We start from the raw sequence: 24,273 nt of genomic DNA, 5'->3' as shown, positions 1-24,273 counted from the left end.
CAGTGTCTTGGTCGACCTAGACAAAAGGTCAACACAAGCAAAAAGTTGACATGGCAAAGGTCGACACATGAAAAGGTCGAAATGAAATGTTCCTTAGTCTTAATTTTGTTTTATGCTTTACCACCTGCGTGGACTCGGTAGAGTGTGTGTGTGTGTGTGTGTGTGTGCAGTGGCGTAAGTTCGTCCCAAGTGCCCGGAGGCAAGATAAATGTTGGTGCCCCCCCTCCTAATACATACACATACACACCTCTTTCACGCAATAAAAACAGACACAGGGGTGGATTCAGAACAAAACAACAGGGGGGGGGGGACCATGACAGGGGGAGGGGTTATTTGTGCGTGCTCCCAAAACAATGGGTGCAGCCTCACAACTATTTCTTGGCCTCTGAAGGCATGATGAGGAGAAGCAGTGGTGAAAAGTGAAAAGGTGATGGGGTTGTAGAAGGAAGGGAGGCAGTGATGGAGTGGGGAGTGAGAGGTACAGTAAAAGGGGAGAGTGAGAACGAAAGGGGGAGTGAGTGAGAGGGTGAAGAGAGAAGGGTGGATGGGGTGGAGTTTTGGACAGAGAGAGTGGGGGAGTGAGAGAGAGGAGGAAGGGTTGAGTTTTGGACATAGAGAGTGGGGGAGTGTGAAAGAGGGGAGAAAAGGGTGAAAGTAAGTGTGAGAAGTTGGGGAGGCTGAGAGCGTGAGAGGGGAAGAGAGTGTGTGAGATAGAGAGGGTTCTAGGTGGAGAGGGCTGAGCGTAGAAAGGGGGGTGAAAGAGGGAGGGTGAGAGGGGGTGAGTGTGAGAGAGCGTGAAGAGACAGAGTTGAAAGAAAGGGGGGAGAGAGTGTGAGCTGGAAGCAAGACAGAGGGGGTTAAAGAGAGAGGGGTACTTGTTTCCTAGCACGGCCACAATCGTATGGATCATGTACCTTTAAGTTAAGGTACACGATCCATACGATGGACCCGATTTCCTTTGAAATCAGGTCCATTTGGCCGGCTAGGACAAAATATCGGGGGCATCGCGTCGGTCGGGACCGTTAACAATGGTCCCGACGCGACCGACGCGATGCCCGCGATTTCCCCATAGGCTTCAATGTTAAAAAATATTTTAACATTGAAATCGTGTCGGGAAAGGTAAAATATCGGGGGCATCGCGTCGGTCGGGACCATTAACATAGGTCCCGACGCGATGCCCCCGATTTTTCCATAGGCTTCAATGTTAAAAGATTTTTTAACATTGAAATCCTGAAAAAATGTGAAAAATGTGAAATGGGCCAATATGACCCATTTCACATTATAGATGTCCCCGTCGTCACCCCACGATAGACGCCAACCCGAAGCGTGGCGAGCGCAGCGAGCCCGCGAGGGGCGGCGGTGCGCGTCCTCCGACCTTTTCATTCCCCTACTATCCACGTCGGCGTGGAGTTGAGAATAGAATAGTGTGGCGAGCGCAGCGAGCCACCGCGCCCGAAGCGTGGCGAGCGCAGCGAGCCCCGCGAGGGGACGCGTATAACTTCACAGGTATACGCGTCCGCTCGCCACGCTTCGGGCTCGGTGGCTCGCTGCGCTCGCCACGCTTTGGGCTCGGTGGCTCGCTGCGCTCGCCACACTATTCTATTCTCAACTCCACGCCGACGTGGATAGTAGGGGAATGAAAAGGTCGGAGGACGCGCACCGCCGCCCCTCGCGGGCTCGCTGCGGTCGCCACGCTTCGGGTTGGCGTCTATCGTGGGGTGGGGTGTACGCCGTGACATTTGGGGGGGTTGGGAATATTTTACATTGAATCCAATGTAAAATCGGGTCCCAGGGACCCGATTTACATTTCATTAAAAAAAAAAAAATAGGGTCCAAAATCGGTCGGTCGCGTCGATCGCATCGCATGCGACCAAATCGCATGCGATGCGATCGACCCGATTTTTCCGACACGACCACCCCGATGTAAATCGGTGTGGCCGTGCTAGGAAACAAGTACCAAGAGAGGAGATGGGTGAGAGGGTGAAGAGGAGAGAGAGGAGTGAGAGAGGAGGATGAGAGCGGAAGAGTGAGTGTGTGAGAGGGGGGGGAGTGAAAAAGGTAGAGAAGAGAGATAGGGGTGAGAAAAGGAGTGAGTGGGAGAGAAGGGTGAGAGTAATGGAGGGGGGGAGTAAGTGTGAGAGAGGAGAAGAATAGAGGGGAGGTTGAGGGGAGAATGAGTGTGAGAAAGAGGGAGAGAAGAGAGAGGAGGCGGGAGTGAGTGTGAAAAAAGGGAGAAAGTTAGAGGGGGAGGGGGGAGAGGGAGTGTGCGAAAGAGGGAGAGAAGAAAGAGAGCATTGATAGAAGTGTGCAGGGAGCAGCATACAGATCAACATTACCTTCTCTGTGTCACTGGATCCCCTTAAGAATGGGAGTGCACAGGGGGGGGGGTCGGGGGGTTGGGTGCCCAATGTCCCACGGAGGTGTTGCAGCTCCCTGTATGCGTCCTGGCTCCCTCCAAGAGTGGTATACGGGTCGGCCTGCTTCTGTGTGAGGTGATATGCGGGTCTTCCGGCTTCTGTGATATGCGGGTCGGCTGTTCAATATGTAAAAAAAAAAATCACTTAAACGACACAGGTTACTTGTTCACGTCCCTTGGTGGCCTTCCGAAATCCGCCACTTTCTCTGTCACTCAACACAAACACACACCTGTTTCACTCAAACATGCACATGCGCAAACACCTTACACTTAACAGACACACACATCTCTGTCACTTAAAAACATCCACAAACCTGTTTCACTGAAAACACACACACCTCTTACACTTCTATCACTAACAAAAATACAAACATACACTTCTGTCACTAACAAAAATACACACATACACTTCTGTCACTAACAAAAATACACACATACACTTACAAACATCCACGCACACAGACTGCTTACTTATTAAAAACGCCCCCTGGCACATCTCACATTATTTGCATAAATGTACCCATTTATTTGGGCTGCAGATATGGGTACACATATACCTACATAAAGGGGGTCATTCTAATTTATTTGCATCCACCGTGCGTTTGCACGAGGAACTGATGTGCGTATGCGCTGGCGCATGTGAATCGCCACACTGTTCACCAAGCGCAGGCACCCAAGACTGCGGGCAGGGGTGGCTGCGTATATTCACACCCATGGGAATGCTCAGCATTTTATGGGTGTTCCCATGGTAATTGGCCCTTGACGTGGGTGCCAGGGGTGGACAGCTGACATCACCGGATGTCAGCTGCCTGCCAAGTTCCTCTCCAGCGTGCACGCATATCTAATTATCCTGAGAGTCACTTAGATATGCGTGCACGTTCCACATCATTGGATGGTCGGTGACCATCGAATCATGTGGGTGTTTCCACATAGCCTGCAAATGGATGTTTATGTTAAACATCCATTTTTGCAGCCCATGAGAATGAATGTGGCATGCATTATACACACAGATAAATACATACAGTATATAATAGTTACACACACACACACACACACACACACACACACACACACACACACACAGATAAATACATATTGTACATAATAGTTACACACACACACACAGAAATACATACTGTACACAATATTTACACACATACACACACAGAAATAAATACTGTACGTAATAGTTACACACACATACACACACACAGAAATACATACTGTACATAATAGTTACACACACAGAAATACATACTGTACACAATAGTTTCACACACACACACACACACACACACACACACACAGAAATACATACTGACATAGGTGTGCGCAGCCCATTTTATTAGGGGGTGCACCATTGGAGGGGTGTGTACATCACGCCTACTGGGCGTGTCCATCACCGCCTACTGGGCACCAATGCAAACTAAATAGAAGGTGACTTATTTATGTATATGGGCTTCAGAATTAATCATTCCCACCAGACACACCAGAAACACCCTAACACATATACACGCACACACAGACATTCTAGGGTTAAATTTTGTTGTGAGCCAATGAATCTACCAGTATATTTTTGGATTGTGGGAGGAAACCAGAATACCCGGAGTAAACCCACGCAAGTACGGGGAGAATATACAAACTCTGCACAGTTAGAGCCATTGTGGGAATTGAACCCATGATCTCAGGATTGTGAGGCAGTAATGTTAACCATTACACCATCTGTACTGCCCATTACACATAATGCCACTCACCGTAATGCCCATTACACATAATGCCACACACCATAATGCCTATCACACATAATGCCTATCACAGTAAGGGATGCGGTCATTTGGTCGAATGCATTATGGTCGAATGTCATTACATCGAATCCATTAGGTCGAATTGCTAAAAGGTCGGCATGATTCTAGGTCGACATGGGAAAAGGTCGAAATGATTCTAGGTCGAAAGGTCATTAGTTCGACAGGTCATTAGGTCGACAAGGTCATTAGTTCGACATTGTCTAGGTCGACATTCACAAAGTCGACATGGGGTTTTTCACTGTTTTTTGAGCCGACATGTGCTGACAGGCGGTATTTCATGCCGTACCATCCACTAGGGCGTGGTGGGAGAATAAAATAGTGTGCCGAGCGTAGCGAGGCACCGTGCCCGACGCATAGCGAGCGCAGCGAGCGATGCGAGGGGATGCAGTGCACTTTAAACTGTGTCCATGTCGACTGTGTTGACATTCAGGTAAAAAAACAGTGAAAAACCCCATGTCGACTTTGTGAATGTCGACCTAGACAATGTCGAACTAATGACCTTGTCGACCTAATGACCTGTCGAACTAATGACCTTTCGACCTAGAATCATTTCGACCTTTTCCCATGTCGACCTAGAATCATGTCGACCTTTTAGCAATTCGACCTAATGGATTCGATGTAATGACATTCGACCATAATGCATTCGACCAAACGATCCCAACCCCACAGTAATGCCCATTACACATAATGCCACACACTGTAATGCCCATTACACATAATGCCACTCACCGTAATGCCCATCAAACATAATGCCACACACAGTAATGGACATTCCACATTATGCCAGGGGTTGACAAATTTTTGTAAAATAGGGATAATAGGGACAGTGCGTGCTGAAGGCGCGTGCCAAAAAAGCTTGCATTTTAACAACATTTATTTTTGTTAGCCATTAAAAGGTATCATATTTGCTAGATTGCTATTTTGTTTTTCTCACTGAGGAACAATAAAAATTTACAACGTAATGCCTATTACACGTCACACATCCATTACATAGTATACCACATGCCATAATGCCCAATACACATTATGCCACACACTGTAATTCCCAATAAACATACCAAACACTGTAATTCCCATTACACATTATGCCACACACTGTAAGGCCCATTACATATTATGCCTCACACCGTGATGCCCGTTACACCTCACACTGTGTTGCCCGTTACATGTTGCGCCACACACTGTGATTCCCATTACATGTTGCACCTCACACTGTGATGCCCATTACACCTCACACCATGATGCCCCTTACATATTATGACTCAGACCATGATGCCCATTACGCCTCACACCGTGATGCCCATTACACATTATGCCTCATACCGTGATGCCCATTACGCCTCACACCGTGATGCCCATTACACATTATGCCATGCCCATTACACATTACTCCTCACACCGTGATGCCCATTACACATTGTGCCATAATGCCCATTACACATTATGCCACACACCATAATGCCCATTACATATTATATTACACACTGTAATGGCTATTACATATGCTACCACATAAATGTCGCTGGGGGCCCCACACGCTGTACACTGTTCACCCATTTAATTCTACTCACCTCATCATCGGTCCGGCAGAGCAGCGGTAAATGTCACATTACACAGCGCTTGGGCCCATAGTCACATTACACAGTGCGCAGTGACCAATATTGACCGATATTCACTGATATTCACATTACACAGCATGTAATGACCAATATTCGCACATAGTGACCGATATTCACATTACACTGCGCATAGTGACACATATTTACATTATACAGTGCGCAGTGACCAATATTCGCACGTAGTGACCCATATTCATATTACACAGCACATAGTGACTAATATTAGCACATAGTGACCCATATTCACTTTACACAGAGCGTAGTGAATAATATTAGCACATACTGACCCATATTCACATTACACAGGGGTGTTCTGCTTCAGTGGCGTAACTATATATTTTGCGCCCCCCCCCCCCCCCCCGCCAAACAGGCAGGCGGTGTTCTGCTTCAGTGGCGTAACTATATATTTTGCGCCCCCCCCCCAGCCAAACTTTTTTGGCGCCCCCCTCCCCCTCTCTCTATTTTGCGCCCCCCCGCCAAACAGGCAGGCGGTGTTCTGCTTCAGTGGCGTAACTATATATTTTGCGCCCCCCCGCCAAACTTTTTGGCGCCCCCCTCCCCCCCTCTCTCTCCCTCCCATCGGCGCCCCTCCCCATGCCCATACCTGACAGAGCCGCATCTGCGGTCACTGTCCCGTCCAGTCTCCCGGCGCCGGCTGATAATGAAAAGTGACTCTTAGAAAATGGCTGCCAAAACTGTCTGCAATACGGGGGCAGCCATTTTCTAAGTGTCAGTTTTCATTATCAGCAGGAGCCGGCGCCGGGAGCGAGTGACGGGACAGTGACCGCAGATGCGGCCGGGCAGCAGTGCAGTGGGTAACTATAGCACCGCAGCCCCCCCGACGCCCATAGTTACTCTGCGCCTCCCCGCCACGGCGGGGGCTGCGGAGGCATAGTTACGCTACTGTTCTGCTTGCTAAGCAGCAAAAGATTGCTGCTTAGTGAGCAATCCTGAATTAGGCCCCCTGTTCCCCTCACTACATTCTCACACACAGCCCACTCCATCACAATATATGTCACACTCACACACACTTACTCACTGGTCCCCAGTCTCTGCACACATCTTCAGCCAGGAGCCAGCTAAGCCTGCAGCTGCTGCACGAGTCCACCCGGGCACAGGAAAATACAGGGGGCGTGGCCTAATCACGGACCCCCCGTGGCCCCGCCCCCTTTTGAATAGACTCGTGCTGACTGCTGAATCCTGAAGGAGCCCAGCCAGCCAGGCCAGCCCAACGCAGCAACTGCTAGCCGGCCAGGGGAGGAGGCACTGCCTGTCATAGGAGGTGCTGCCTGCAATTGTGCTGGGGGTCATTAGGAGGTGCCTGTGCACCCCCGGCACCCCCCTTGCGCACGCCTATGCATACTGTACACAATATTTACACACATACACACACAGAAATACATACTGTACATAATAGTTACACACACATACACACAGAAATACATACTGTACATAATAGTTACACACACAGAAATACATACTGTACACAATAGTTACACACACACACACACACACACACACACACACACACACACACACACACACACACAGATAAATACATACTGGATATAACAGTCACACTCACCATGCTACTGCTGAAGGGCCTGGCTGACAATCACTGTGTGTACAGTACAGTCCTGTGCCGTGTAGCCACGCCCCCTTTTCGGGCTGCTCCTCCGGAGCCACTCGCTCCCTCTTGTCTGGCTGCAAGGAAGGATGTGTAGTGCACACATTACAGAAACTGAAAGTAAAATTATGCTCCCAGCAGCTCTGAGCTTCCTGCAGCAAGGTCTGCTAGGAGCTGTAGTTTATTTTCATTTTCTTTAATGCTGAGTGCACTGCACCATGCTCCTCTCTCTGTGCCCCCCCTAGTGGCTAACGCCCGGCGGCCAATGTCTCCATTGCCTCCGGGAGTTACGCCACTGTGTGTGTGTGGGGGGGGGGGGGTTTCTGGATACTCAGACCCCCCCCCCCCCCCCCTTCAGTGTGCACTACTGAGGCCAATATCTGATGGAAGCCCTTCAGTAGTCAGGGAGAAGGCACCCAATTCTGCTTGTGGGAGGAATTACCTTTCTTTAACAAATAGGGGAATTATTAATACAGACATCGGGACAGATGCACTAAGCTTTAAAAGTTATAAAACGGAGAGTGATAAACAACCAGCTCCTATCTGTCATTTTTCAAACGCAGCCTGTAGCATGGCAGTTAGGAGCTGATTGGTTGGTTATTCATACCTCCCAACTGTCACGATTCCGTCGGGACAGTCCCGATTTTCGGGTCCTGTCCCGACGTCCCACCCGCGGCAGGCATTGTCCCGCTGCGGGGGGTGGCAGTTGGGAGACCCCCCAATCTAGTAGAATAGACCAGTGACGTGCGGTGAGGTCAGTGGCTGGTGAGGCACTGGTCTGTAAGCAGTGGTGCAAGTACAATTTTTTTCTTAGGTGGTACCAAAAATAGTTGTGGTCAAGTTTCATAACAATAGCGGCATGGTCACATTATGCCAAACACAGTAATGCCCCTTAAACATTATGACACACACTGTAATGCCCATGACACAATATGCCACATACCGTAATACCCATGACACATTATGCCACACAAGGTAATACCCAGTACATATAATACCACACTACATAATGCCCATTACATATCACACCACACACTGTAATGACTATTGCATATTATACAACACAACATATTGCCCATTACATATTATGCCACACTGCAATGCCCATTAAATATTGTGCCACACACCATAATGGCAATGACAGAATATGCCACACAGCGTAATGCCAATAAAACATTATGCCACACACCGTAATGCCCATTTGGACATTATGCCACACATAGGTATGCCGCTGACACCTTTTTATGTCCCACACACAAAAATGCCCCAAGCAAATTATGCCCCAATAGTAAGGTTTCTAATTACTCATTGCCCTGAGTTTCTTGGCAAAAGATGCAGCTTTCTGCATCTTCTCCCAGCAGCGGCAGCACTTCCGGGTATTACTACACATGCAATGGTGTAATAATACATTTTGGGCCCTTTCATGGAATATTAGTGTCATTTAAATGCAGAATACCCCCTGCAGTGTGGGTTAGATGCATAATGCCCCACTTTTGTTGCTTAAAATAATGCCTCTAGTAGGACTTAACATCCTACATGCTTGTTGCCATGGAGGTTACATGCTCATTTCCATGGGGGTTACATGCTTGTTGCCATGGAGTTTACATGCTTGTTGCCATGGGGGTTACATGCTTGTTGCCATGGGGGTTACATGCTTGTTGCCATGGGGGTTACATGCTCATTGCCATGGGGTTTACATGCTTGATGCTATGGGGGTTATGGCTGGCTGACACTGGGTAGAATTTGACAACAAGAGGCATTAGTGCATACTCACCCTCCTCCTCCAAGGCCTGCAGCTCCAGCATGGTGATGACACACAAGTTGATTGATTGACAGGTGAAGACCTTCGTCGGCAGCCTGGACTGTGGCCTCTCCACCATGTCCGGCAGGGCAGCCAATGTCCATCCATGCAGCGGGCCAGGCGGGTGGAGGGCTTCAGGACACCGCTGCACACTATAATGCCCATTACACATTATACCAAACACTGTACTGCCCATTACACATTGCACCTCACAACGTGATGCCCATTACACATTGTGCCTCACACTGTGATGTCCATTACACATTACGCCTAGCACTCTGATGCCCCTTACATGTTACACCACAGATGATGATGCCCATTACGCCTTACCATGATGCCCATAACACATTATTTCACACACTGTGATTGATGCCCATTACACATTATTTGACACACATGGTGCCCATTACATATTATGCCAAATAAATGCTGCTTACCTAGATGCTCGTTGCTAGGAGTTACATGCATGATGCCAGGGTATTCATGCTTGTTGCCATGGGGATTTCATGCTTGTTGCCCAAGGGGGATTACATGCTCGTTGCCCAAGGGGGATTACATGCTCGTTGCCCAAGGGGGATTACATGCTCATTGGCCAGCGGAGGATTACATGCTCATTGTCCAGCGGGGATTACGTGCTCATTGCCCAGGTGGGGGTTACATGCTCATTGCCCAGGTGGGGGTTACATGCTCATTGCCCAGGGGACCTACAGTGCCCCGGGAGACGCAATCACAGACACCGAACTATGTACCAGAGCGGGATGATTTGAGCTGGACCTGCAGGGATTATCTGAGAAAGATCTTTGTTGGTGGCACAATCCAACCATGATCTGATCCGGCTCTGGGCATGGAATGCTATCACATCGGTTAAACACTCCAGCTCCCTGGTGGCCAACTGCCCCCCAACACCAACAATGCTGTATGGAACTGCTACCAAATTATATATGAAACAAACAAGAAGCATTTCACTGTAGATTTAAAATACAGCCGCATATATAACATGCCTCTGTCATCCATATAATACACAAACACACAGCACATGCATATATATGCAGCCAAACATATCAAATACATGTCAAATACATACATATATACGCATACACACAGACACATACAGTACAGCTCCATGTTGCTTATGTCGGCTCCTCAGCACCGCTGGCATGTTTCATGCTGGTGCACAGAAGGACAGGAGCACAGTGTGGACAGGTGGACGGACGGCTGCTGGTGCCTGATGTATGCGGGCTACTTCTCCCCTTTCCCCCTCCTTACCTTCAGATAACCGGGGACATTTTTTCAGGAGAAGGAGGCTGCTGTACACGGGTGGGCGGGCTGCAGCGGGGACTACAATGCGCGGCCGCGGCCGCACCACTGGCCAGCATCCATCTAGCCCGGCCGAGCCGCATCAGCACTTCTGCTGCCGAACTGGTGCTCCAACCTAGCGGGGGGTGCCTGTGCATTAGGAGGTGCCTGTGCACCCCCGGCACCCCCCGTATGCACGCCTATGGCGGGTACCAACAGCGAGGGGAGAGGGAGGGAAGGGGGGGGTGGCTTTCCGATGGCTGCAGTGACAGGGCTGAATGCACGCCCCTGTCACTGCGGCACTTGTAGTGGTGCCGCTTCGACTAGTTTTTTAAATGGGCTTTTACAGCCCTCTGCATGTCCCCACCCCATGCCCGCCCCCTGCTTCCAGCCTTTTGTAAGGGGCAGCTGGAGGCACCGCCTTCGGTGCCTCCGAAGTTACATAAAAAATCTAGCAACAATGAGAAGGATTAAATTAACATAAAGAAAATACTTATGACACAGACTAAGTGTCATAAGTATCTTCTTTGTATTATTTTAATCATTAATGACAGGGGAGGCTCTGCCTCCCCTGCCTCCCCTGACTGCACGTCCCTGGAATAGACGCTGTGCGCATGCGCACAGCGTCTATTCTCGTATGATAATGAGGTCGCGGCTAATTAGCATAAGCCGAGCCCTCATTTGCATACGCCCCACCCCCTTTTCGGGCGCTCGCGCGGCTATTTCCTCCGGACGGAAGTTGGGAGGTATGGGTTATTTATCACTCTCTACTTTATCACTATTCAAGGCTTAGTACATCATGATACTCTGCAGAGGGCAGAGTACAGAGTCCTTCAGGAAAACACAGTTGCTTGGTCATTGTGATTTGCTGTCTTTACATTCCATTCCATAATATCTTACTTTGCTAGGCATGTTATACCCCATACAATTACCATTAGGGCAGACACTATTATTATGTATCTCTTTAGCCTCAGTAGGGGGGTTGTCTAAAAATGCCACAGTACGGGGGTTATTCGAGCTGACTGTTTGAATTCCTTCTAATGTGATAGCAGCATCTGCAGCATGTGGCTGCTTATCTCTATCACAGTGCCTGTAACCCGAGTCTGCCAGGAGTTACTGCAGTACTAAAGAGGTGGAGGCATTTAGCCTGTATGTCCAACATACCAAATCCAAATACACAGCACTGAGTTATTGATATGGTTTTTCATTTATCGTACGTGAAGCTAGAAAACCATTGTAATAGATAAAACTTACTGCAAGATAGACACCATTACATATCAATCATTAAGATACAAATAAGAGCTAAATCAATATATTTCCTAATTGCTCAGCCTAATGTACTGATATAATAGCAAGATCATTTTAATGAACCACTCTGGTTGAAGCTCATTATGGACAGATCAAATCGCGCTAATAAGGAAAGGTAATAAACGCTGCGTAAAGAAACCCAATTATGTCGCAAAGTCTTATTGCTATGTTTTCCTGTGCTACAGATACACTTTGCAACTTTAACAAACAATATTTCTGCATTCAGGGGGAGTAATCCGGATGGTAGGTTGACAGTACTTAGGCCAAAAGTCAATAGAATGACACCATATGGTCAACATGCATGTAGTCAACATGGTAAAAAGGTCGACATGACTGTGGTCGAGATGTGAAAAAGTCAACATTGTTTTTTTTTGTATTTTTTGACATTTTTGTTACCTTTCCATACGTTACCATCCACGTGGACAATGCGTGACAACATTACCTGCAAAGTGAGCCAGGCGAGGGGACACGGTACACTAGTTGAGTGATGTACTAAGGTGTTGACACCTGACACCAAAAAAAGTGAAAAACTTATGTCAAACTTTTTTTTATGTTTTGACCTTTTCCTTTTGTCAACTTTTGTCACTGATGACCTTGTGTCGACGTAGACATTGTTGACCTCATATACCACACCCCAGGGGGAGAGGTAGGAACTGCAATAGGAACAGAGAAGTGGACTAGGATGGAAGCAACCAATCAGCTTCTACTGTATCTATCATTTTGTAGAATGTAATTGATAAAGTGCTACATCAAAGCTGATTGGTTGCTATGGGTTACCTCTCCCCTGGTCCACTTCTCCAATACATTCACTACATAAAACATCGCAAACTGATTTGCCAAGAACATTCATTGATTGATTAAAATTACCTTATAAGCAGTATGGAAAAAGCAATGAGAAATGCCAGAGTAATTCATATATATTTCATTTCTAAATAGTTTTTCTGTACACCACTTGCTTTGTCCAGGGTTTTACTGTATATAATCCCAGAGGCGCAGAGATGGGAGGGGGAGTGGGTACTACTTATTCTGGCCCGGGTCTTCTTGGAGAGGGGTGATGGGGGATGGCAGATGCAATAACGTGCTGCTGCTGCTGGCAGAATTACCCCTGGCTGCTGAGAGTGACCATTGTCCCCCTGTGTGGACACCAGAACCCCTTGTGCAGCTTTGCAGCCCTACAATTATTATTTTATTGATTAAATATTATTTAGGTGGCATGGCCACACATTAATTGGACCTATCCCCCTAAAGTAACTGGGCTGGTACCACCCTCTACTGCCCTGTATAAGCCTTAGCTTTGCACGGTTGTCCTAAAAACTCAGGGCCTGACCAAATTCTCCAAACCTTTTTTGTTAATTACAACCCAGCTGGGATCGTGACAATCCACGGCCATTATTGGCAGAATGGGCCCGACAGCTTTTAAAGTTGGGCTCGTTCTGCCATGATGCCTCTTCAATGCTGTCGGTAAAGGCAGCATTGAATAGGGCCCCGCCGCTATAATGATATTGGAAGTGAAATAGTGAGTAAAATTACAATATTTGTGGACGACACAAAATTGAGTAAGGAAATTAACTCAGGAGAGGATGTAGATACACTACAAAGTAACTTAATTAAACTGGTGGAAAGGTGGAAAATGCAGTTTAACGTTGATAAATGTAAAGTAATTCATTATGGGAACAAAAATGAACAAGCTACTTACAGGCTAAATGGAGTTATTATAGGGAATTCTGCTGTAGAGAAGGACTTGGGGGTCATCATAGATGAAAAATTGGGTAATAGTGCACACTCCAGTGCAGCAGTAAAAGCAAACCGGACACTGGCATGCATTAAAAAGGAAATGGATTCAATGGATGCCAATGTGATAATGCCTCTTTACAAGGCATAGGTGAGACCACACTTGGAATATTGTGTTCAGTTCTGGGTACCACACCTTAAAAAGAACATAAATGCATTGGAACAGGTACAGAGAAGGGCGACTAAGCTAGTAAATGGTCTCGAATCACTAGAATACAAAGATAGGTTGAATATATTTTCACTGGAAAAACGGATGTTGAGAGGAGATATGATTAGTATGTTCATATATATATAGGATTGGGAATCATATGGAACTGGGACATGATTTGTTCACTAACAGGCCTATACTTAGGACATGTACTGAGGCTCGAGGAAAATAAATTCCGTACTGAATTAAGAAGAGGATTCTTCACCATTCAAGCAGTAATATTCTGGAAAATTATTCCCGGTGGGGGTGATTACAGAAACTACTGTTAATGAATGTAAATCAAAACTGGATACATTTTTGGCCACTAAGGGAATCCTATAGATATGACTTACTCAAGTCAGTAATTACAAGTGAGATAGGTTGTACTCAGCTTAATTACTTTGTTACTATGTTACTATGGGCCTTATTCTAGTTCACTCTTTCTGACAAAATCCTTCTTAGATGGACAAAACCATGTGCAGATGGGTCAGATGTTACTTGTGCAGAGAGAATTAGATTTGGGTGGGGGTTTACTTCAAAGTGAGATCTATATTGCTGTGTAAAAATAAAGCAGCCAGTATTTACCCTGCACAGAAACAAAATAACTCACCCAAATCTAATTCTCTCTGCACATTTTACATCTGTCCCCCTGCAGTGCACATGGTTTTGTCCATCTAAGAAGGATTTTGTCAGAAAGAGTGAACTAGAATAAGGCCCAATGTTACATACCTCCAAACCAGTGGCGTAACTATAGCATCGCAGCCCCCACGGTCGCGGGGGGGGGGGGGGGGGGGGGCGGGCGCTGTGCATATGGGGGCGCTGGGGGGGCTGCGGTGCTATAGTAATCCCCCCGCCCCCCATCCCCCGCATGCTTACCTGTCCGCGCGTCCCGGCTCCCCTCCTGGCTTCAATCATTGCTATGGAGACGGACCACGATAAAATGGCCGCCCCATAAAGCAGACTGTTCTCTGAAACTGTCTGCTTTATGGGGGCGGCCATTTTATCGTGGTCCGTCTGCATAGAATTTATTGAAGCCAGGAGGGGAGCCGGGACGCGTGGACAGGTAAGCATGCGGCAATGGGGGGAGGGGGCACAGGGGGCCGGCCAGCCAAACAAAGCTACGCCGCTGCTCCAAACTGTCCCAATTTTCATGGGGCAGTCACAATTTTTTGTTGCTGGTGGTAGAAACACCCGTTGTCTACCCATATGAGACAAAGGGGGGAATGTCGGCGGGGCCCGATTCAATGCTGTCTTTACTGCCAGCATTAAAGAGGCATCACAGCAGAACGAGCCCAACTTCAAAAGCTGTCAAGCCCGTTCTGCCGATAACGGCCATGGATTGTCTCGATCCCGGCCGTATATTGACAGTCCACAGCCTTTTACTTGACTTGACCCCTTTTCGACGATCAGCAGGTGGGACATTGAACCCTGCCTGCCAATTTGCTCTCGGTCACACCGAAAAGGGCCAGGATCAGGGATGTTGGGAGGGACCGACAGCCGTGATCTTGGATTGCAGTGTATTTAGTAATTATTATTATTATTATTATTATTATAATTATTATATTTTCATGAATATTAGTTCAGCCCACAATATTGCTACATCCACTTTGTGTAGACAGATAACAAGTAATGAAGATGTGAGGGACATTTACTAACCTTTCATCCATGGTGTACATCTTCCACTCCGCAGGTCCCTTGTGTTCCTTGTGCTCATGTCACTGATTGGGACAGGATTTGGAGCATATAACATGATGACAGCAGTAATGAGCCCATGTCCTATTCTACAGAGCTCAAACTGGGGCGTGGCACTTATTGTAAGTAACAACTTTACACCGGCTGTTATTAGGTCAATTTCTAATACATGTGTTTTTCTGCAGTCCCATTAATTACAGTAAACTTTTGTGGTGCCTCAGAAGATCTTGTGCTTCCCAGGTGGTTTGTGTATGCTGGCATGCACATACAGCATGAGCAATATCCAGATGCCAATAGCCCCTTAGTAGCGGCCAGTCAGAAACACCCACTGGGTAGCTGCTGAAAAATAATATTCCATGTGCAAATCTTTCAGGCACCACGCCTCTTTGTATCCTTGTTCCCTATACCATCACACCGCGCTTGCAGATATTAGTAGCCGCTGGGGATATGTAAACCGGTGGTTGCAGGGAGGAGCAGCTGCCGGGAAATATGTACAGCCACAATGTTGTGATGGTCAAATCATCCGTAGTCCAATATATTTACCATCAATGTTTTAAAAAATTCATATTGGATATGTTATAAAGATATTTTGAACCTAATTTAATCATAAGAAAAATGTCTGTGCTGTTTTTGGAAACAATATTAGTCAGGTAAGTGGTTAATAATAGTGTAATTCCTGAAGGCAAGAACCTTACGGTCTAGTGGCTAAGTTAATTACCAAATAGGATAGTACTCAGGAGAGAGTTTAACCCTTTGAGTGCCAACATTTATGTAACTACAGAGAAGTGCAAAATATCCACTAAAAAATGCCAGCTTCACTCACATTTGGGTACTCTTTACCTAGCACGGCGCCCACGATCTTGATCGTGGGCATCGTGAGGTAAAAAATCGCGTCGGTCGCGTCGTATGCGGGCTAAAGATGCCCGGCCGCGACGCGACCGACGCGATGTCCTCGCGGGGCACGCTGCGCTCGCCACGCTTCGGGCTCGGTGGCTCGCTGCGCTCGCCACACTATTCTATTCTCAACTCCACGCCGACGTGGATAGTGGGGGTATGAAAAGGTCGGAGGACGCGTACCGCCGCCCCTCGCGGGCTCGCTGCGCTCGCCACGCTTCGGGTTGACGTTGATCGTGGGGTGGCGTAAACAATTGGGGGGGCCATTTCAGAGTTCAGGGTAACTATTTGGGCTCTAAGGCCCATTTAACATTGTTTCCTATGGCCACATCGGGTCCATTGAGGCATTTAACAGTAAAATCGTGTCCATCGGGCCTTTTAACATTGATTCCTATGGCAAATCGGGAGCATCGCGTCGCGTCGCGGGCATCGCGGGTACATTTATGGCCGGCCGCGACGCGACCGACGCGATTTCCATGTTTAACATGGGTTTCAATGGGAAATCGCGGGCATCGCGTCGCCGCGATGGGCGCCGTGCTAGGTAAAGAGTACCCACATTTGTTATATAAATTAAAAACTGTTGTGTCAAAATAAAAATTATATTACCTATATATAGGTCATTATGATGAATAAAAATGTTTGCTTGGCAATTTTCACAACAATTTTGACAAATTCACTTGGCACTCAAAGGGTTAAGTTTATATAATCATAGTTAGAGACAAGCCAGGGACACAGTTATGGACATGCCTTCCAACAGTATCTTTGCCCCATTCTGGACTCCTCGCGGTGAAGCAAGTGACAGGTTTGTCCTGCCCCAGGAAAATCCACCAGCTATGCTGCCTTCTGCGGGTAGTGCTGCAGCCAGAAATACCAGCAGCTGCCCCGAGCCGCCACTTGGGGAATTCCGGAGCTGCCTGGGCGGCCATGAGCTTTTGCCTGGCAGCGCGGAGTGCCCGGTGGGGAGCATGCAAGGACAGAGCAAGTAAGCTGTGTCTTTGGGATGGGTGTCTGCATTACTATCGGGTTTTTTTTCATGAAAAATACCCCAATGCAGTGCTGCAAATGCACCGCCATCGACTTCACCGCTAGCGCTGCTGGCAGCACACCCTACCTGTTCCAATGACCACTCCTACACCGCAACCCCGCCATTGGTTATACTCACCAACCCTCAGCATCTCTATTCTGTATGGAGGCCACAGAGCAGCAGGAAGCCCTGGAGACTGGCAGCTCTCACCGGAACACCGATCACTAGCCCTGTCCTTGCTCTGCCTAGGGGGCACAGAAGGCACCTCAGAAGCCCAAATTCACATTTGAATCATCAGCTTTACGTTATTACACAGGGCTCAATGCATTTTTTTTTTACAGCTAGATTGCATTTCTCGTTATAAGTATAGGTAATGTGATCTGGTTACTAAAAAAAAGTGAATTAAAGAGTCTGGTCAGTTTTTCCCGAAACTGCTCCAAAAGCCCTTTAATGCATTCAGGTGATGCTTAAATAATGCAAAAAGATATTTATCTATGTATATGTTTGAATACATTTTAAAAGGCAGAATAATATTAAATCTTTTGCAGGTGTTCCTGTGGTATTTTTAAAGGCGTTGAGATCTCTACTTGTTAAATCTAGCAGGTCGTTGGTTGTGTTTGTTACATAAACCATTTGTCGCCTTCTGTCACGTTAGAGATAACACCATTTTTGAGGTTTAAATGTTTATGCTTTATAACACCTATAAGGCATTTAAAGCAGTAGTTCCTTTATGCCATCACAAGGTGGCACTGCAGTTCCTGATTTCTCCTGTGCACAATAGTGGCCAGACCTCACTGTTGCAACTGCAACAAGGCATGACAATTCAAATCTACCTGATGACTTTAGATCTATATTCATAGAGACTGTGAAGAAGGCACCTCGAAGAGTGGACATGTACTAATACATCTGAGAGTCATTTCATATAGGGACCCATTTATCATGTAATGTTTGAGGCTAATTCCCCATAAACACCCATTTTTGGGTCTTAGTCATAAATATTAAGTATCCCCCGAATGTATGTAGGAGGGATGGCAGCAGGAATCTCCAATATATAGGTTTCAATAAGGGATGCGATGATGCCAGATGTATCAACATTGGGCAGCATCACAGTGGGTTCCTGGGCTACCACCATTCTGAGATGATGGTAGGCCATTGTAGCCTATGGGCTACGGACCACACTGCCAGTGGGGCAGTGCAGTCAGTGGGGTCGGCAGGAGGGGGGTGAGCACTAACCCCCCTGTGCAGACACCCCGGCACCAGGCGAAGCAGAGAGCAGGGACCGGCTCCTATCAGATCCCTGTCCCTGTGTCTGCAGGGTAATACAGTCACCTGAAAAGTTTGCATATTTCAATGCGCTCCTGGGCGGTAAATGTCGCCCAGACTGCATCGCATCTTCGATCCAATAATAAATAGGCCTCAAAATGACTTACATCCAAATGTTGATGAGCCCCAAAGCAGTTGGTAAGATCTAATGTACTTGTTGAAGGAAAGACACTGATAGGTGTCAGAGCTTGTTCATTTATTGTGTTTTACAAGTGGTTCTATACAAGTGGCCATAAGGAACCTTATTTAAAATGCATGTAGCTAATGCCAGATGGATCATATGGATCATTGTGCTTTATAACCTATACAGGGACTTGCAACTGATGATCCCATTGAAATATATTATATCTCTACTTTATTTAAATGTAGCAGCTGCAAAATGTGGGTTAGGTGAAATCAGGATATTACTACACTCTTCAGGGAGAAAGGGAGTTTGCTTCTATTTCAGGGAGTCTCCTGCAGAATGCAACTATGGGCCTGATTCACACCTGATTGCTGGGCTGTGAATTATTGGAACCCTGTGATCAGGTATACGCCACCCCAACAAAGTAAAATCCCCCCACCCCTGTGAAAGCGATTGCCTAGCAGGGCTTACAATAATATTGTAGGCCTGCGATTAGCTGCAAATCCACTCACCATCTAATGATTTTCCCACTGTGTACAGTCTGTGCGTAGCCCAGGACTTATTTGACGGCTGTGCCAGAAACAGGCTGATCGGGGCCGGAGCTGACATCATACGACTTCCCCTCAAACACCTGGACACGCATGGGTTTTTCCTGACACTCCCAGAAAATGTCCGGTTACCACCCCCAAATGCCAGCTTTCTGTCAATCACCTTGCGTACAGCCAGCAATAAAAAAGTAGCAGTTTTTTATCGTAGAATGGCATCGCGCATGCGTTCTATGGGCCATACGTAAGTGTAGTCTATCGATAATCGCCTGGCCTGGGAATTCCGAGCAGTGCAATCAGGTCTGAACTCAATTATTTTAACGCTACATAATTAGCATAATATATAGACACTCTTTCAAATAATTTAATAACAGCACTATCCAAACCAGGAGTTATGATCCATTATAATATATGTTTAAATACAGACTACAGTTAAATCAAGATACCTGTTGATTAACTGTATGGGTTTAATTCAAATCTAATATTATAACTTTTCCTAATTTTAAGGCAATGATAACTATTTTTAGTCTGTGTGTTTCATAAACCGGTGATTATTTATACCACGTTCAGACCACAAATGCTGGGTTTCACTGGGACTTTGAAACGATTCAGTCCCGGTGCAACCCTGCATTTGCGGTCTGTTCAGAGTGCATCAGTGATCCAGCAATATTGCCAGTTCGCTGACGTCATGTGGTGGCGTGGTGGAGCATCGGAGCGTCATCGGAAGCGGGGAAGAAGGCAGCGCTTAGAGCTGGCGCTGCTCCAAGTGCTGCCTCCTCCATTACTGTGAATGGGAAATGGGTCGCTCGACCTGATTAACCCATTCACAATGCACAGCAACATGGCAACGACCGGTAAGAACCCTTACTTTTACCCGGTTCATATTGCCGTGTTGCTACCGGTTAGCTGTATCGGTAACCCCTTTCACATCGCACCAATTACTGGCAAGAAACCGGCATGAACCCAGTAATTAGGTGCAAAGTGAAAGGGGTATTAGTTAAACAGGGCTCCAGGTAGATATTTGGATGGGATGCAGTTAGAATCCCGGCTGTCAAAATCCTGACGCCGGAATCCCGACCGCCGAAATACCAACACATTCTCCCTCTATGGGTGTCCACGACACCCATAGAGTGAGAATAAATTAGTGTGCCGTGCGTAGCGAGGCACCGGCCCGGCCTGGCGAGCCTGCAAGGGGGGATCCACATCCCCGGTGGTCGGGATTCCGGCGGTCTGGATTTTGAACGCCAGGATTCCGACCGCTGGTATTTAGTACCAATCCCATTTGGATCATGGATTAATCTTTAATTTATTTAATTTAAAAAAAGTTGAAATTTGCTGTGTCTCACTGTATGTGGATGACATCATTTCATAAGGATCTCTCAATGCAAATGGTTGTAGTGACTGCAGCCATCTATTTATCCTGCTCATGCTCTGTCTACAGAATAATAATAACTATTGATCATACCAGAGGAGAGCACTTTGCACTGTCTCCTCTCGAACCACCGAGACTCGCAAACTGCACGGCAGTGCGCTGACATCACAGCATGATGATGGACAGCCAAAATGAGCTTACTTCCTCCATCCCACACAGGAAAGGACATAGGGCCTATTTCTGGTTCACTTGCAAAAGCTAATTCTCTCTCTAATGGACAAAACCTGTGCACTGCAGGTGGGGCTGATGTAACATGTGCAGAGAGTTGGATTTGGGTCACGGGTGGGGTTTGTTCTTCAAACTGATATCTATAGTGTAGTGTAAAAATAAAGCAGCCAGTATTTACTCTGCAAAAATAACACCAAAACTCTCTCTGCACATGTGACACCTCAGACAGGGGGGACTTGTGAAGGGGGGTGGGAGTATACAAGATTGTGCATACCTCCAAACATGACCCATTACAGGAGGGACAAAATGTTCTCTATCTGGACTTCCCTCATTATATGATTGGCGCGAGCAGCCTCTGTACTACTTACACACTAAGGGCCAGGTGCACTAAGCTTCAAAAGTGATAAACTTGAGAGTGATAAATAACCAACCAATCAGCTCCTCCCTGCCATGTCACAGGCTGTGTTTGAAAACTGTCAGGTAGGAGCTGATTGGCTGGTTGTTTATCACTGTCTGGTTTATCACTTTTGAAGCTTAGTGCATCTGGCCCTAAGACAGGAATCAGGAGAGCTATTTATTACAGTGCTCAGAGAGGACCCCCTGAAAGTGGGAGGCCCAGGGAGGCCCAGTGGGACCCCCTGCACACCATTCCCCTTCCCTAATCTGGCTATGCCTGGGCTGGTGTCATGAAAGTATCACTGCAGGATGCAGTGATACTATATACCAGACCCTCACTACCACCACCACCACCACCACCTCTCCTCAGATACTGTTCTTGGTGAAGGCTGTTTGAATTCTGCAGACTATCGGTGGGATTCCTCCATTCCTCCGGGCATCCGCAAACTTTGTAGGTTTCGAATGACCAATTTATGGGATGCAAAGCATTCCGGAGATTGGCTACCACATCTAAAGATGGTGGTAGCCCATTGTAGCCTATGGGCTACACTTTGCATAGTTATGTAGTGTACACACGGTGCAATTCTATTTTGACTATATAATTAAAATATAAAAAATCTGTGCAGGCAGGACTGAATTGTACAGATCTGTATAGTATATAGTACTATATATAGTACTATATAGTAAAAATCGAATCTGTACACAGTGCTGTGCGATTTGATCCCGATTGAATCACAAGGCAATCGCACCATGTGTACACACCTTTAGTTAATGAAAAATTCCCCTGGGACCCTCTCTGGCTATGGCTACCATTACGGTGCCGCACAGGCCCAGTAGCCCTGGCAGATCACATTGTAAATGCAAACCTTGATAAATGGGCCATTAAAACACTTATGACCTGTCAAAAATACTCAGATTCTGCATCAATACCAATAGCTTCACAAGGGAGGCACAGGCAGCGGTTCTGGGATATAGGCTCGACCATGTTCGGGTCGACAATACCATGATCAACCACTAGTGGTGGAACGCGTATAGTTAGTGACGGGAGATTGAGGCCTGTGAGTGATCGACTGGAACGTGGTCGACAGTAGCATGGTTGACATGAGTTTATTTTTTTTGGTACTGTTTACCTAGAACGGCGCCCACGATCTATATCGCGGGTATCTTGCCGCAAATCGCAGGCATCGCATGCATCTTATGTGTTTGTAATGTTAAATTACCTTCCAATCAACCAGATCAACCCAATGGACCCGATTTTACATAGGGAACAATGTTAAATTCCCTTCCAATCAACCAGATAAACCCAATGGCCACGAACCCAAAAGCCACACCCCCTTAGTGGACTACACTTGCCGCACCGGGAGCCAAATGGTTAAGTGACACCACTGGCCAGCACTTATACTTAGTCTAGTCACTATGTATGGCAATAAACTCCACTGTGAGTAGTGGCACTAGATGTCACAGTGGAGTCCAGTGCAATACTGTTCTGTGTATTTGGTTGCTTGTTCTATCCTGAATGCCAGTTATCTGTAAGAAGAAGCTAATTAGAAGAGAAGCTTATATAGCAAAGGGGCATGGGTGGGAGAGTACATACTTACTACCATTACATTTTATTTGTATTGTATGCTAGTAAATCAGGCAATTATTCTTGCAATGTACACTAGCCCCATTGTAATTGTTTTGTACTGAACACTAGCTACTAGGCGATGAGTTATCTATTACATGCCAGCCATAACACATAATAGTGCTATGTGCTAGGCAATAGCTCTATACTTCACATAAGCCACCAGGGAATCTGGAATATCCCACCAGGGAATGGTATCCTGGCATGTATACTAACTATCAGACAATAGGATTGGCACAGCCTGATCTGGCATACTGCATGGGATGATGCACTGTACTGAGACAGTATACTGTGGGCCAGATGCACTTAGCTTCAAAAAGTGATCAAATATACTGGAAGACTAATTGGCTCTGTGTGTGCGTGTACATGTGGTAGGGAATGTAGATTGTTATCTTCACTTGGCCAGGGACTGCCCCAGTGAAGACTACTCTGTAAAGCACTGTGGAATGCGTGTGCGCTATATAAGAAACTGTTAATAAATAATAATAATAAGTACCAATACCTGATATCCTGAATCTGTCTTTTCAGGTACTCTCCTGGATTCTCTTTATTGGAGCACTTAGTTATGTAAAAGTAATGATTGGAGTGATTCTACGCAGCCAAAGTCACAGTGCCCTTGTGTGGTGTGGTGCGGTAGTGCAGCTTGGATCCATGATTGGGGCACTCATAATGTTTCCGTTGGTCAATGTATATGGATTTTTCAAATCAGCCGATCTCTGCAATATAAACTGCCCTAGCTAAGTGTCAACTCACAGAATCAGAAAATGAAGACCACATACTGTATGCATCTTTACCTCTTATGCCAGAGAATTAGAATCTAGAAAGAAGTTGACACAATTGTTTTAATAATATCTCCCAAATGATACTCACGTCTTTTGAATATATCTACTGTAGGTTTCTACTAACAAAATATAATTCGAGCTTGAAAAGATGGGCAATTATACGCATGTGCAGGGCCGCTGCGTGAACAACTTCAGCGACTATCACAGTTGCGAGTCATTCGCACGAATAGAGGAGGGTGGGGGGCGGGCAGGAGAACACCCAGCATTTCAAGGGAGACCCAATTAAAACGCTGTGCTTTCCGATGCCTGCCGGGGGCAGGGCGCTGATGTCACACGACATCAGCACCCACCACCTCTTCGGTTCACTCCGACGGAAATAACTGTCAGTTTAAATTGACTTTTATTTCTGAAGGCAACTG

General features: G+C 46.7%; 1 protein-coding gene across 1 annotated transcript in view; it reads left to right on the top strand.

The window, feature by feature from the left end:
- SLC52A3 (solute carrier family 52 member 3) overlaps positions 1-24,023 on the top strand; it is a 32,777-nt gene extending 8,754 nt beyond the window's left edge. The window contains exons 3-4 of the mRNA XM_083146635.1: positions 15,541-15,664; positions 23,601-24,023. Coding sequence (XP_083002761.1) covers positions 15,541-15,664; positions 23,601-23,813 — 337 coding nt within the window. The 3' untranslated portion in view covers positions 23,814-24,023. The remainder of the gene's footprint in view (positions 1-15,540; positions 15,665-23,600) is intronic.
- The last annotated feature ends 250 nt before the right edge of the window (positions 24,024-24,273 follow it).

This window comes from Crinia signifera, chromosome 6 (assembly GCF_055691185.1).
Source record: "Crinia signifera chromosome 6, ASM5569118v1, whole genome shotgun sequence".
NCBI classification, from domain to species: domain Eukaryota; kingdom Metazoa; phylum Chordata; class Amphibia; order Anura; family Myobatrachidae; genus Crinia; species Crinia signifera.
The sequence above is the reverse complement of the archived record's forward strand: the minus strand, read 5'-3'. Positions and strand labels throughout refer to the sequence as shown.